The 13,078-nt window shown below is 45.9% G+C and overlaps 1 protein-coding gene across 1 annotated transcript; it reads right to left on the bottom strand.

Moving 5' to 3' along the window:
* Positions 1-3,820: 3,820 nt before the first annotated feature.
* Positions 3,821-8,742, bottom strand: LOC136513423 (uncharacterized). The gene is made up of 4 exons (XM_066507429.1): positions 8,551-8,742; positions 8,326-8,390; positions 7,526-7,639; positions 3,821-4,297 (listed from the first exon to the last, which is right to left on the bottom strand). Exons 2-4 carry the CDS (start codon positions 8,368-8,370, stop codon positions 4,178-4,180), a joined length of 279 nt encoding a protein of 92 aa, XP_066363526.1. The 5' UTR covers positions 8,371-8,390; positions 8,551-8,742; the 3' UTR covers positions 3,821-4,177.
* Between the last annotated feature and the right edge of the window lie 4,336 nt (positions 8,743-13,078).

The raw sequence follows: 13,078 nt of genomic DNA, 5'->3' as shown, positions 1-13,078 counted from the left end.
AAGTTGTGCACTAGTTTTGGAACAACTAAAACATTATGAAGAGGGAAATTTGACACTAGTGTGTGAAGGATAGACTCGCCACGATAGGTAATAGGTAGATTTTGGCCATTGCCAATGGTAATAAAGGAGTGAGAGGAAGGATGGCGGGAAAGGAGTATACCATCCGAGGAGCTCATGTGAGAGGAAGCACCAGAGTCCAATACCTAGGGATGCTGATCTTGGAGAGTCATCTGGTTTAGCATGGCAATGAGGTCGGCCTGGTTCCACATGGGAGCCGGTTAGGAGACCTAGAGCGGTGCGAAGGACGTGGGAGGCTACACCCACATGAAGGCCGTGTGAGCCTGAGGAGGCACGCTGAGGACCACAGAATGCCAAGTGTTGTGGCCCTGCTGGACTAGGGGAGGACCCTAGGGCACCCATGGGTTGTAGCAGAACTAGGGGCCCATGGGTGCGGCTTGCTGGGGAGCACCAGTAGCACCACCGCGCTGCTATGGAGGGCCACCATTCCATCCCTTCTTGCCTTTTCCATTACCACCACTGCCACCCTTGTGGCCACCACTAGTGCCACTACCGTAGCCGGTGGTGTGGCCATAGCAGAACCAGAGGCCTCAGTGTTGCTGAAGCAACACCCACCTAGACTGGCCATGGTGAGGCGGTGTTGATGATGGTCTTCTTGTCGTTGGCCAGGTGGATCTCCTTGAGGACCAGCATGTCATGGGCCCTGCCAAATGAGGGAAGGATGGTGGAGTTGGCGATGTTGTCTACGGTGTTTGAGAAGCGAGGGTTCAAGCCGCGCAAGAGGGCGAGGACGAGCTATGAGTCCTCCATAGGATGACCAACATCACGGAGGGCGGTGACCTTGGTGTTCAGGCGCTGGTAGTGTGCCAAGATGGTGGAGTCACCCTGCACCATGGAATGAAACTCGTTAGGAGGAAGATGGCGCGTGGCTCCTTGTTGACGTGGAAGATTTCCTCAATCGTCACCCAGAGGTCATGGGCATTCGGATCAGGCTCATCCATGGCGACATCAAGGACGGAGTCATCGATGAAGTCAAGGATCCAGCCGTGGACGCAGCACTCTATGGCATCCCACTCAGGGTCAGTGGGTTGAGAAGGAGCAGAGCCATCGATGTGCTTTTGTAGCCTGAATTTGCCGCACAACGACTTGAAGAAGAACGCCCACTTCGAGTAGTTGGAGTTCAATTCCAATGTGATCAGGACATGGGACTTGATGTTCATCATGGCATAAGAATGGGCCACGATAGGTGCTAGGGCAAGTTCGGCGCCAAGGGCACCCATGGTGCTAGTACCAGTGGCCGGCAAGGTGCCGCTCCTGGTGGCCTGTATGGAGCCACTGACGGTCGTCGGCGTGGTGGACATCGGGAAGGAAGGGAGGGAGGGGAAGCCGTCGGGGTGGGTGTACATGATGTGAGAAGATCACACATAGGGAGGTGGGCGGCGACTGCAGGAAAGACCGATCAGTCTCGATCGGGATCAGGAGAGGGAGCAAGAGACTTGCGATCAAGAAGGAGAGAGCGGAAGCGGGAAATCAGGATCTAATTGCAAAAGATACCATGTAGAGAGATAAATGTAGAGAGATAGGGAAACACCTCACACCCTCTTAGGGGGGGTTAACTAGCTAGAATATAAGGCCTTGAATGTACTCATATCCACCTCAATCGTGTGTTGGGATTGATTAAGATGAAACTTAGTTTAATTTCTGTCCTAATCCACTTTCGCACACGTGAATTGAGATAGATATAAACATTCAAACAAGTCTCCCTTAAGGGCTTGTTCGGTTGTTTCGGATTCATGGCTTGGAATTATTCCTGGCTGGAATGATTGTGTATTTTGTATAACAATTCATTAGCTGGATTGGTTCCTGCCTCCATTCCGGAATAACCGAACGGCCCCTAAGTAGTGTTTGGTTTGAGGGATGGAGTGGAAGGGGATGGAATGGATCCACTTTTTGGGGTGTTTGGTTGGGAGTCATCAGAAACTGGGATATCCCACCTAGAGCATATTCGTGGAATATTTGGTGAAATTAGGAGTGAGCCAGTCCTAGAAAAAAGCGCGGATGTGAACGTCCCCTTGCGAAGGCGTGGGACGGCGTGAGCATCTCCGGATGATGGTGGACGGGGCGCCGGGCGCGCGGCCTCCTTCGGCGTGGGCGAGCTCTGGTCGGGCGTCCGCGGTGCCACCTCTGGGCTCCGGCGCGGCCCTAGTTCGTGGAGCTCCGGTGTGGCCCCAGCACCGGCGCGGCGTGGCCTCAGCTCGCGGAGCTCCAGCACGTGGGCATGTACGACGAGCAGCAACCATGGCGCGTGCGAGCATGGGGGAGTCCGACGAACAGCAGCCACGGTGCGTGCGAGCGTGCGGGAGTCCGACGAGCAGTAGCAGCCATGGCGCGTGCGACCGTGGGGGAGGCCATGGCCTAGGCGAGCGTGAAGAGGCCCGTAGAGCGGCGGCCGTGGCGCTTGCGTGCGAGCGTCGGGAGACTATCACGCCTAGGAAGAAGATAAGGCATCACACCTAGGAAGAAGATAAGGCAGAATAAGAAAAAAATAAAGAGAGTATGACAAGTGGGTCCCACTAAATAGTAGCTAATGGCCTTAAAATCACCCTCCATCCCATTCCTATGTATCCCTTTAACCAAATACAAAATGGGTCGATCTCGTACCTTGTTGACCAAATAGAAAATGGAGTCATCCTGTCCCCGTCCCGTCCCAGAAATAAGAGACGGGACCGTCCCACCCTACCTTACTCCCAACCAAACTCTACCTTAGTGGCCTGCCCAACACCACCTAAGTACGAATGAGCTCACGGTGGTTGTTTCCAAAACAAGCATCTTCTTTGTTTCCTCCCTAGCTAGAGAGACCTCGTTGGCTAATTTCTAGCCACCTTGAATCCAAATGGGCAGCTATAAATGAAGCCATTAGTCGATGGAGAGGCTAAAAGGGGCTAAAGTTGAAGATCAACCTAGTTGACTTCAAACACAGTGTCGTGTCCGCTCTGCCTCGTTGTAGATCCGATCGCCGCATCCTTCCATCCGATTACCGTGGTACTGGATCCGGCTGCCCAAGCTATCAATCCAGCTATGCCAGGGCAATGGCTATAAGCAGCTCGAAGCCCTTGGGCACCAGAGGCCAAAGACAGGCATCAATGATGGTGTGGATGCGAGACACCAGAACATCAACATCTCTCGCTACCCACCCCCGTTGGCTTCATCTCCACCGACCACACTGCCTCTGCCTCTAGCGCCACGTCACTGCCTACTCCAAACATATCCAGCCTTGACGCTGCACCACCTCCAGCCCAGCGAGGGTCAACCGCCACAGCCACCTCCGGCACCACACCACCTCCAGCCCAACCAATGGCAGATCTAAGACAAAGTTAGGAGTCACTTCTTCCATTACCATCTTTCTCTAGCCCCTCCTTTTCAAGCTTTCATGGATACCAATTTATAGGAGTGGCTCCTATTTCAAGTAGTGGTCGCGGGGCTAGTCGGCTAGAGTCCACCCCGCCGCAGTGCTAGATCCATGGGCCCTGCAAGCGCCAACCACCATAGCCTTCGACTAAGCAAGTGTTAGCTGCCTCAACTTCAAGGCTACTCCATGTGTGGTGAGAAAGAGAACAGAGAAATGAGGGGTAGAGAGGATGGTCCTAGGTGAGAGGATAAAGACAAGGGTAATTGTGGTCAGTTGCTAAGGTACCTACACAACGATTAGCCAAAGATCCAAATAGGCCCATCAAATTTTAGCTGCAGCTAACAACTAGCCCTAGCCATCCAATCAGAGCCATAGCAACAGTTCAGGCAAACATGACTATTCAAAACACAGTATTCACCTGGGATCTTTATCTTTATATACAACATTTTTTTTTTGAAGAAATAGTTCAGGCAAACATGACTATTCACCTGCGATCTTTATGTTTATATAGACAGCATTTGCATTTTTTTGAAGAAAAATACAACAGCATTTACGTTACTGCCCCCCTCAATAAAAAAGGATTCAAACATGAAGCAGGCAGGCTGTCACGGAAGAAGCTAAAGCAGCAGAACAGCAGACAGCTATGAACATTGTTCCTAACAGATTTACATTCCTATAATGCAAGTAGGACTCATCATCTGGAGTTCTGAACGATACAATCTTCTCACGGAGCTGGATAATTTATGAAGCTTAGGAGATTTCGTTCTTGTCGCTTTTCATCGTTCCAGAGGAAGACGGTTCGCCACTGGAAGCCGGTGAGGTAGCAGCCTGTTGAGGCTCCTTCAGAGAAGTGGGCATTCCTGAAACTTCCTGGGGAAAAGAGAAAGCAAATGATGTATGTTATCATTATATGAGCCTTTATGGATCACAGCAAACATCAAGAACAAAACTGCACTATAGAATAGGAAAAAAGAGAGACAAGGAGAAACAACTCATAGTCGAATCTTATTGTTTACCCAAACAAATTGCATATTAATTTATAGTCATTACACCAACTAAAACCCATGCAACTTGGAACCCCAAACCAATCGTGCAGTTTACACAATGAGTTAGTCACTGGTGTGCTGACCCTAGTGACATGCACCTCACCTTATGCACTACAAGCTGAGGAACTTTATCACAGCCTGAATACGAAGGCACACAAATTTGACAATAGAACCACACCATTTTAATTTCTGAGTCGTCCCAATTATGTTTAAATGCACTGGAAGCTTAAATTACTAAACAGTGTGCCACAAGCATGTTCATCACTGATGTGCTGACCCTAATGACATGCACCTCACCTTTTCCACAGTGTGACATGAACCAGATCATCATCGAGTTTTTCTAGCAAATAGTTCCTTTTTTCAATCCTTTTTGAGACTCAATCTTGTATATGTTGAGTTACTGGCTTACAGCTAACAATTATAATAAATCATAACTTGAGTTTGGAAAAGTTAGATCAACAGACAAATCAGCTAACTGCCTCAGGTCCCCAAACAAGCAACACAACCAACAGACAAGAATGGAAGGGATCTGACAAGAGGTAAATCATTTGCTGATAGTGAAACAACATAAAAGCAACTGATATGATCCCAACAACTCAAAGGGCAGCCCCAGTGCACGAAGCTCCCGCTTGCGCAGGGTCCGGGGAAGGGTCCGACCACTTGGGTCTTTTGTACGCAGCCTTTCCCTGCATTTCTGCAAGAGGCTGTTTCCAGGACTTGAACCTGTGACCTCAGCAATTAGCAAAATGCTCCATAGAAAAAACTGAATCAGGCAAGAATCTGTATGATTAAAAAACAAAATAAATTAAGGCTCACTATCATACGTCTAATGGAGGCCCCCCAACCTAGAGCAAACAGGCCGAGGAAGGCCCAAGGAGGGGCGCCGAGCACCTCCAGCGCGCCCTAGAGGGGCTGCGCGCGCACCAGGAGGGGCGCCGCCGCTCCCGCCGCCGTCGTTTCCGGAAGGAGTTACCATATCAGAGTTTGGTTAGTTTACCATATTAGAGTTTGGTTAGTTATGGAAGGGAGAATCCAATCTATAAGGATCTCTCGTAAGTTGCTTGGAACACAAGTCCAATAGGGACTATAAATACTAGGGGGATGTAATCAATCGAACCAAGTAATAGAAGAGCGATTGCTCCTTCCTATCCCTCTCTCCTCTCCTTCCCCTGCACCTGCCGCCTCCTCTCCCTGCACCGCCCTCCCCCATAGCCGCCACCTCCTCCTCCTGCCGACACGCTCAAGCGCCACAATTTGGCGCCACGTCCCTGCCTACCTCGCCCCCGACGCCAACAATTGCACCCACGATTTTGTCGCACCAGCAAGGGAGATGCTGCACTTCACCTTCGGGGCAGCAATTCCACGCCCCCTGCTTGTCGCTGCCCGCCAGGCGACACGAGCTAGCACGGACACGGGAGCGCACAACTACTTCTACGGCTACATCGGGAACCTCCTCTACTACTTCGAGTTCACGCCAACACGCACGAGGGAGAACATCATCATCTCCGACCCCGTCTACGGCCGCATGTTCTCCCGCATCGAGGCCATCCTACCCGGACAAGCGTTCCCGCTCAATGGTGTCAACGATTGGACACTACTTCGGCACGAGGATGCGCCGAGTGGAGAAGGGGGGTGCCATACGTCTAATGGAGGCCCCCCAACCTAGAGCAAACGGGCCGAGGAAGGCCCAAGGAGGGGCGCCGGGCACCTCCAGCGCGCCGTAGAAGGGCTACGCGCGCACCAGGAGGGACGCCGCCATCGTTTCCAGAAGGAGTTACCATATCAGAGTTTGGTTAGTTTACCATATTAGAGTTTGGTTAGTTATGGAAGGGAGAATCCAATCTATAAGATCTCTCGTAAGTTGCTTGGAACACAAGTCCAACAGGGACTATAAATATTAGGGGGATGTAATCAATCGAACCAAGTAATAGAAGAGCGATTGCTCCTTCCTATCCCTCTCTCCTCTCCTTCCCCTGCGCTTGCCGCCTCCTCTCGCTGTGCCGCCCTCTCCCCCATAGCCGCCACCTCCTCCTCCTGCCGGGCTCTTACACTCACCAAGCTTGTCATGATCAAAATAAATCCAACTCCTCAAACCCCTCTTTATAGCTCACCAAACAAGATTAAGTGGATGCTCTCTGTATATTTTTTCAAATACGCAGGAGAGCTGCGCATCTTTGTATTATAGAGAGGAAAAAAAATGGCCCGTATACATTGCCAACTCATGCCAGTACCATACATGAGAAGGTTGGAAACATTTTACAACACAATTACTCGAAAAATACTTTTAATGACCAAACAGCAAGGCAAAGACTCATCCAAAATCTCCTATCCTATGCAGACTGAGAGCATGAAGTTTCTTAGCTCCAGCTAGGCACCAAAGCTTAAACTCATCTCTAAACTATCGCAAAAGCTCACTAACAGAAGGGGAGTCTCCACAAAGACACAGGCATTATGGTGCTTCCATAGCAACCACGCGATCAAAATGATTAGAGAATTTGCTCCTTTCCTGTGCTCATGCTATCTGTATATATAGTTTGACCCGACTTAGAATAGCCAGTTGATTTTATGAAATTACTACTGGTTGCAACAAGTACTTTAAAACAATGGTTATATTTGCCATTGCTTAGGATGGAGATGGTGGGAACAATGGGAATACTAAAAACTTTTCATCTGTTCAACTGATTGGTAGTACACTTTTTTGTACAAATTATGAGACACATCTATGAACAACCAAAAAATACAGAGGGTTTTATAAAACATAGATGACTGGTTTTGGGGATACTTTTAACCTTTGCTTGGACTAGCCGAGCAACCATTATTATCGCTTACCCTTTCCCACTAAATATGTAGAGGCACCTCTCTAGTATCTAGACACAATAAAATACATTGGTGCCAGCAAGTAGTCATGCAAACAATAAATAAGAAGGAAACTAACAAGAACAAAGCTTTTATCTACAAGGGGAACACTTCATCACAAAAGAAAAGCATATGATAAATTCCTAAGATAGAGGAACCACAAAGTCAACCTTGATTATAATAAATATAAATATACCTTCATAAGATGCAACCTGAGATCAGTCGGGCGAACATCCTCACCAATGCAGACCATAACAAATTGCGAATAGTGAAAAAGAACATCTGCAGCAGCTTGCTTCTTTTGTTCAGTCTGCATCACATCACTCACTATAAGAGCACATACAATCATAATTCAGAGTAAATTTAGACCTATATGGACGTGACCAAAAAAAAATGCTATGTTATTGTGGATGATGTTTGCATCCTCTACAAAACCCCATTATTCTAATGCCACATGATTAAACATCATGATCTAGTCAGAGTCCAATGTAACTCAAAACAAATATGTATTTATAGTGCTATAAATATTTCTTCCTTTTTGCAAAATATACAATTATATATATCCAGCTCTAATACCCTAGGCATTAAAGTTTGCACTATCACCCAAAAATATGTTGACAATTGATTTTTTGTTTCCATTCAATCTAATCACACCCAAAAACAGTACAAAGCTACTAAACTTTCTCAGAACCATTATATCCCTAGAATTTGTATACATGAAGTCATCAATCGAGAAATCTACCCAAGTACAAGTAAAAACTAAAGGTGAACTCATCCAAAAGCAAAAGATACTCCAGTTCTACCTACCTAAATATCTTGCCCTAAATATAGTAGTTAGATATGTCACTTGTTCATCCACCATCTAACTGTCAATTGATCAATAAGGCCGTAACTCCACACGTGTCCAAACTAGTACAAAACTAGTGCAATTCTATCGTAATAGTAAGTGGGGCAACAGAGCAACAGCCAGGAAGAGAGCAAAGAACTGGAACGTACCTCGTAGTCATCCTCGGCGGCCATAGAACTGCTCCGCGCAGCCATTCTTAATCTGTCTCCTTACTCTGTCAAGAGGAGGACATGAAAGCGGGTTAGGCAGAGTCTGGTTGATGCGGGAGCTCGGGGATTCAGCTAATTAGATCAGATCCGAATACAAATAGCTTACATCAGGGTTTGGGTGTTCTGTTTCGCACAAGAAGGGAAGACAAGGTGGCGGTGGCATACCTGGTGGGTACTCGTCGCCGGCGAAAGGTACGATGAAGACCTTGGCACCTGGCGTAGGACGGAGCGGCGGCGCACGGCCAGTCGTCGCCGCCACTCGCCAGAAAGAAAGTCGAAGAGAGAGCGCGCGCGGGGTGACCGGAAGAGGCAGGGGCCAGGGCCAGGGATGTGGTGAGGGGGAAAAATCGATGGAAACGAGTGCATATGACCGGCTTGGGACAAAGCGGTGATCGAACGGTCGCTGGATTTCTCGTGTGCCTGCGGCCTGCCTTAACATGAAAAAAAAAATCCATTTGCAATTATAATACGTTTTGTTTTTTCTAAATACGTAACTTTTGCTATGTATTTAAATATATATTAGGTCTATATATATATATATATATATATATATATATATATATATATATATATATATATAAACATTATATTTAGAAAAAATCAAAACATCTCATAATTTAAAATTAATAGAGTGCAAGTCTATATTGTACTATTAGCAGAAAAATGATACTTTAAGCGCAATGTTTGTAACATTTTGTTTGAAGCCAATCATCATCACTATTATATGAGAAATTAGTCTCAAACGAAGTTATATATGTGTGGCATGACAGAGAAAAGAAGGGGGGTTTCGATTTTGTTAACTTCGTGCAACAGTTGGCTATTAATTTTGTTCTATCTAGACGCTCAACATTGCATTATCAGACCATGAAGAGTATACTCTCACAGTGCTAAATAGTTCACATAAATTCCTGAAGAGCAGCGGAAACAAGAGTGATGGTGCCAGAAGGAAGAAGAGTACCTGGGGGGCAAAAAGGATAGAGTGTTGCCACAACTGCGGTTTGCTTCATAGTCCACCGATATTCCAGTCGTGGAGTAGCTGATTCTTAGTGATTTTGTATATATAGGTAAAAACTTTAAAGTAAGGTTCCTAGGTAAAAGGTAAGGTTTCTTTTGAACATTTAAAGGTATTGCTACATTCTTACTAATTTCTTATCAGATGCCAGACCAAATTTCATCACTACAAGTCTATCTAAACCATACACTTTGGAATTGTCTAATCCTTTTAATAAAATGTGAAAATAATTAGCTAGTTTTACGTTCTACTACTATATATAACAATTATTATAATTAGTAAACCTATGTGAAAAGTTTGTGGTTCTTGATCTACCGATGATATTTGATATTGGAAACTTATAATTATGTCAAATCATATTAGAAAATCGAAAGCTTAGCCAGTGGGGCCAAATAAACAACAAATAGATAATGGTATTGTTGACGCTTAATTAGATCACACATTCGATAAGGAGCTAGATCGTTCGATGTAGAGCCTAGCAGATTTTGGGATCGGCCAACGCCTTTTAGGTAAAAGAAAGAATGCTATAAGTAAAAGCAAAGACCTTAATTTTACTTTACAAAAAAAATTTCTTTCTTTTGTTATTCGAGTCGAAGAAGTATGAGAATTTTATAACTACCCAAAAACGACCAATCTTTTCATTGGCATAGCTTATTTGTTTAATAGCTTATTTGTTTAATAGTTAATTGTTTTTGTTACAGAAAAATATATTAGGGGATGTCCATACTTGGACCTTGTGCCTCCAGCGATGAGCGCGATACGCAAGACACGTCGCCGGAGAAGCCTCGCCGGGAGCGCGATACGGAAGACACGCCGGCGAGGTCTCTTGAGACCCGAAACCCCACACGCCCGGGAGGGACCCTCGTCAGGGCATGCGGCGGCTATGGGCTGCTCTAGTCGGCTAGACCGCTCTAGAGCGTCGTCGTTGTGACACCCCATGTGTCAATTTCGAGTTAAGCAGTGAATTAAGTCTATTCTAAATAAGTCAAAGGATGATTGTGAGCTTTAGTTTAACACCTGACAAGTGGTGACAGAGGTGGAGTCAAATTCTTTCAAATATGAACTAACTTAAAGCTTTTCAAAGGCAAAGACAACTCTTTTGTTCAAAAGTAAATTTTATTTCAAAATGTGCATGAGTAGTTTTAATCATGTCTTTTCATGTGCATCACCTAATCATGAGCATATTCTGGTCACATGAAAAGTTGCATGTTGTTTTGGATAAAAAGTTATATGAAATGATAACTTCCACTTTGCTTAAAAACACTTTTGTTAATTGAGTAGAAACATGTGATGTCAACTAAACCTTGCATTCATGTTCAAACAACTCTAATTTAACTCTTGAACAAAAGTTAGTTAGGTTTTATATTTGGAAAAATGTGAAGAAAATGCTTAAAATAGCTAAAACTCTAGTTTAAACCTTGTCATGTTGCTGCTTTGATCAATATAGAACTTTGGTTTCTGTTCTAGTTCTGAAGTGTGACCTTTAATAAAAATTGTAGTTTAGTTTGTGTGCAACGAACTTTGTTTTTGGACCCAAGCCTAAATTAGCCTCTAACCTAACGAAATAGTGACCACAAGTTCGAATGCAGTGCTATTTTGCCTTTCCAAAAATCTTTCTAAATCCCTGAATATCAGTTATTAAGTTCAAAGTTTGGCGAATAATTAAATCAATTTTTGATAAATAAAATTTGTGCAACTATGATTCTATGAATTGATGTGATGTTTGTACTTTGATATTAAGCTATTGGTTGGATTGTTTGATCAATGTTTGGCTACTAATTAATTGCTCAAAGATTGAATCTGCTGCTGTTTCCAGCCCCAATATAATTCCAAGTCTAGGATTATGGTGGCAATGATGTTGATATGTTGGCATGCCGCGTTCTCGAGTTTTCATTAAACAGCTTAGTTTGATCTAAAAATAAGAGTTGGAACTAAGGGCGAGGAGAATGGTCAGGCAAAGTTTGGGATCAGTTGGATTTTATTTCGGTCATCAAGTGTGGACTTTCTTTATCGCTGTCAACGCATTGACACTGCCGCTTGGGAGCTTAGTTACCTCCTAAACTAGAACTTTAATGCCCTGGAGTCCTTAAGCAGAGTGGTAGAGTGAAAGGAGTGCAGCAAACTTAGTTTAGGCACCCAGGACCGAAGATGCTTCGAATATGCCGAAAAGGGGGCTCGAACGTGTCCACAACCACGCCCGCTAGGTGTTCGAGAAAATGAAGACGTGGCCATCATATAGCAGGGCACCCCCACCATGGCTGGACGCGTGCCCTCGCTCGACGTGGTGGAGCACTAGAACGTGCCCCCGCGCCTAGCCAGCACCACAACCACCTCCGCCCCGCTCCCCTCTATGCCCCGCACGCGCTCACCAGGCTTCCCTAAGCCTGGAGTCGACTGATGCACCGTCGCCGTCATCTCCTCTGCTTCCACCGGCCGCAAAGCGCTCGGTGAGCCGTCTCCCCGTTTCTCCTCCACCGCACCCGAGGCCGCTCTCGCACGCAACCAGGATCGCCGCTGCCCCTGCGCCGGTCTGCCTCCGCCAACACGACCCACAGCGCCGCTACCGCTAGCCGCCATGCCTGCTGATACGTGTGGGCGCGTCCCTACGGGCCATGGCAGGGCATGCCTCGGCCACCCGTGAGCATGGCCGAGACCACTTCTGCCCCTGCGAGCCTCTGTCGCCGTCGTAGGACACCCGCGGGGCCAAATCGGCCACCGGCCGGTCAAACCCCGCGCGGCCTCTGTTTCGTACAGCGAGAGGAAGGAGAAGGTAGAAATAGAAACTTCTCTAGGGTTCCGAATGTAAATCTCATGACTCATATAAATAGTAGAGCATAGTGTTGCTTATCTCATATTAAATTAGAAAAAGTGCAGGGCACTCTTTGTGGCAGAACCTCCTAAGGAATCGGGCCCACATGCACCTATCATTGTCTTAACAGACCTCGGATAGCGTACACGAGTTCCCAACAACTCAACAGGTCTGTCGGGTGTCCTCGGGAAACCCGAATCATCCACGTTTCTCTTTTCAAACAGGATCCCAATCACAGTCATTGCAGATTACAACAGTTTATTCAAATATATACCAGAGTAAAAGATAGCGGAAGTCTTAAGATAACATTATTACAAACCAGTTGTTTTCAAAGTTACAATACCATAAGTGTCATACAACCATAGTAGCGGGATAATATTACATTAACTTTATTTATCATACAAACTAGTGCCTTGTCCAAAGGCCATTCATTACTCCTCATCATCATTGTTGACTTCAAACACTGACATGCAGTAGGGACCAAAACAAGCCTGCGCATGCGACTCCCCTGCAACAAGGGTTAACAAACCCTGAGTACAAAGGTACTCAACAAGACTAACCCGACGTAACTGGGTATAAGAGTTTAGAGATACAGGGGTTTGGGACAAGGTAAGGATGTAGCAAAATTCAAGTCCTTTGCCAAAAGCTTACTATATTTATCCTATTCTCAAATTTTACCCCTAAGTCCCTTTAGTTCTTTATCTCGAACTAAATGTACATTTCCCATATTTCATTCCTTCTCATTCCATTCTTTTTCTCATATTTTAGTAATTCACCAGTACTACATTGCTTCTGTAATGAATCGAGTCTCCATATCCGCGGAGCACCGGTAATTCGAATTGATTCAAGTCCCAGCTGGGGATTCCTTATCA

Source organism: Miscanthus floridulus, chromosome 16 (assembly GCF_019320115.1).
Source record: "Miscanthus floridulus cultivar M001 chromosome 16, ASM1932011v1, whole genome shotgun sequence".
Lineage (NCBI taxonomy): Eukaryota > Viridiplantae > Streptophyta > Magnoliopsida > Poales > Poaceae > Miscanthus > Miscanthus floridulus.
This window is presented reverse-complemented; position numbering and strand designations above follow the sequence as displayed.

What these genes read in the sequence shown, in the direction of transcription:
- LOC136513423 (XM_066507429.1), bottom strand. Translation starts at nt 8,370, where the DNA reads ATGGCTGCGCGGAGCAGTTCTATGGCCGCCGAGGATGACTACGAG. An exon ending in CCGCCGAGGATGACTACGAG is followed by an intron (nt 7,640 to 8,325) that starts GTACGTTCCAGT and finishes GATGTGATGCAG; the next exon opens with ACTGAACAAAAGAAGCAAGC. An exon ending in TCAGGTTGCATCTTATGAAG is followed by an intron (nt 4,298 to 7,525) that starts GTATATTTATAT and finishes TCTTTTCCCCAG; the next exon opens with GAAGTTTCAGGAATGCCCAC.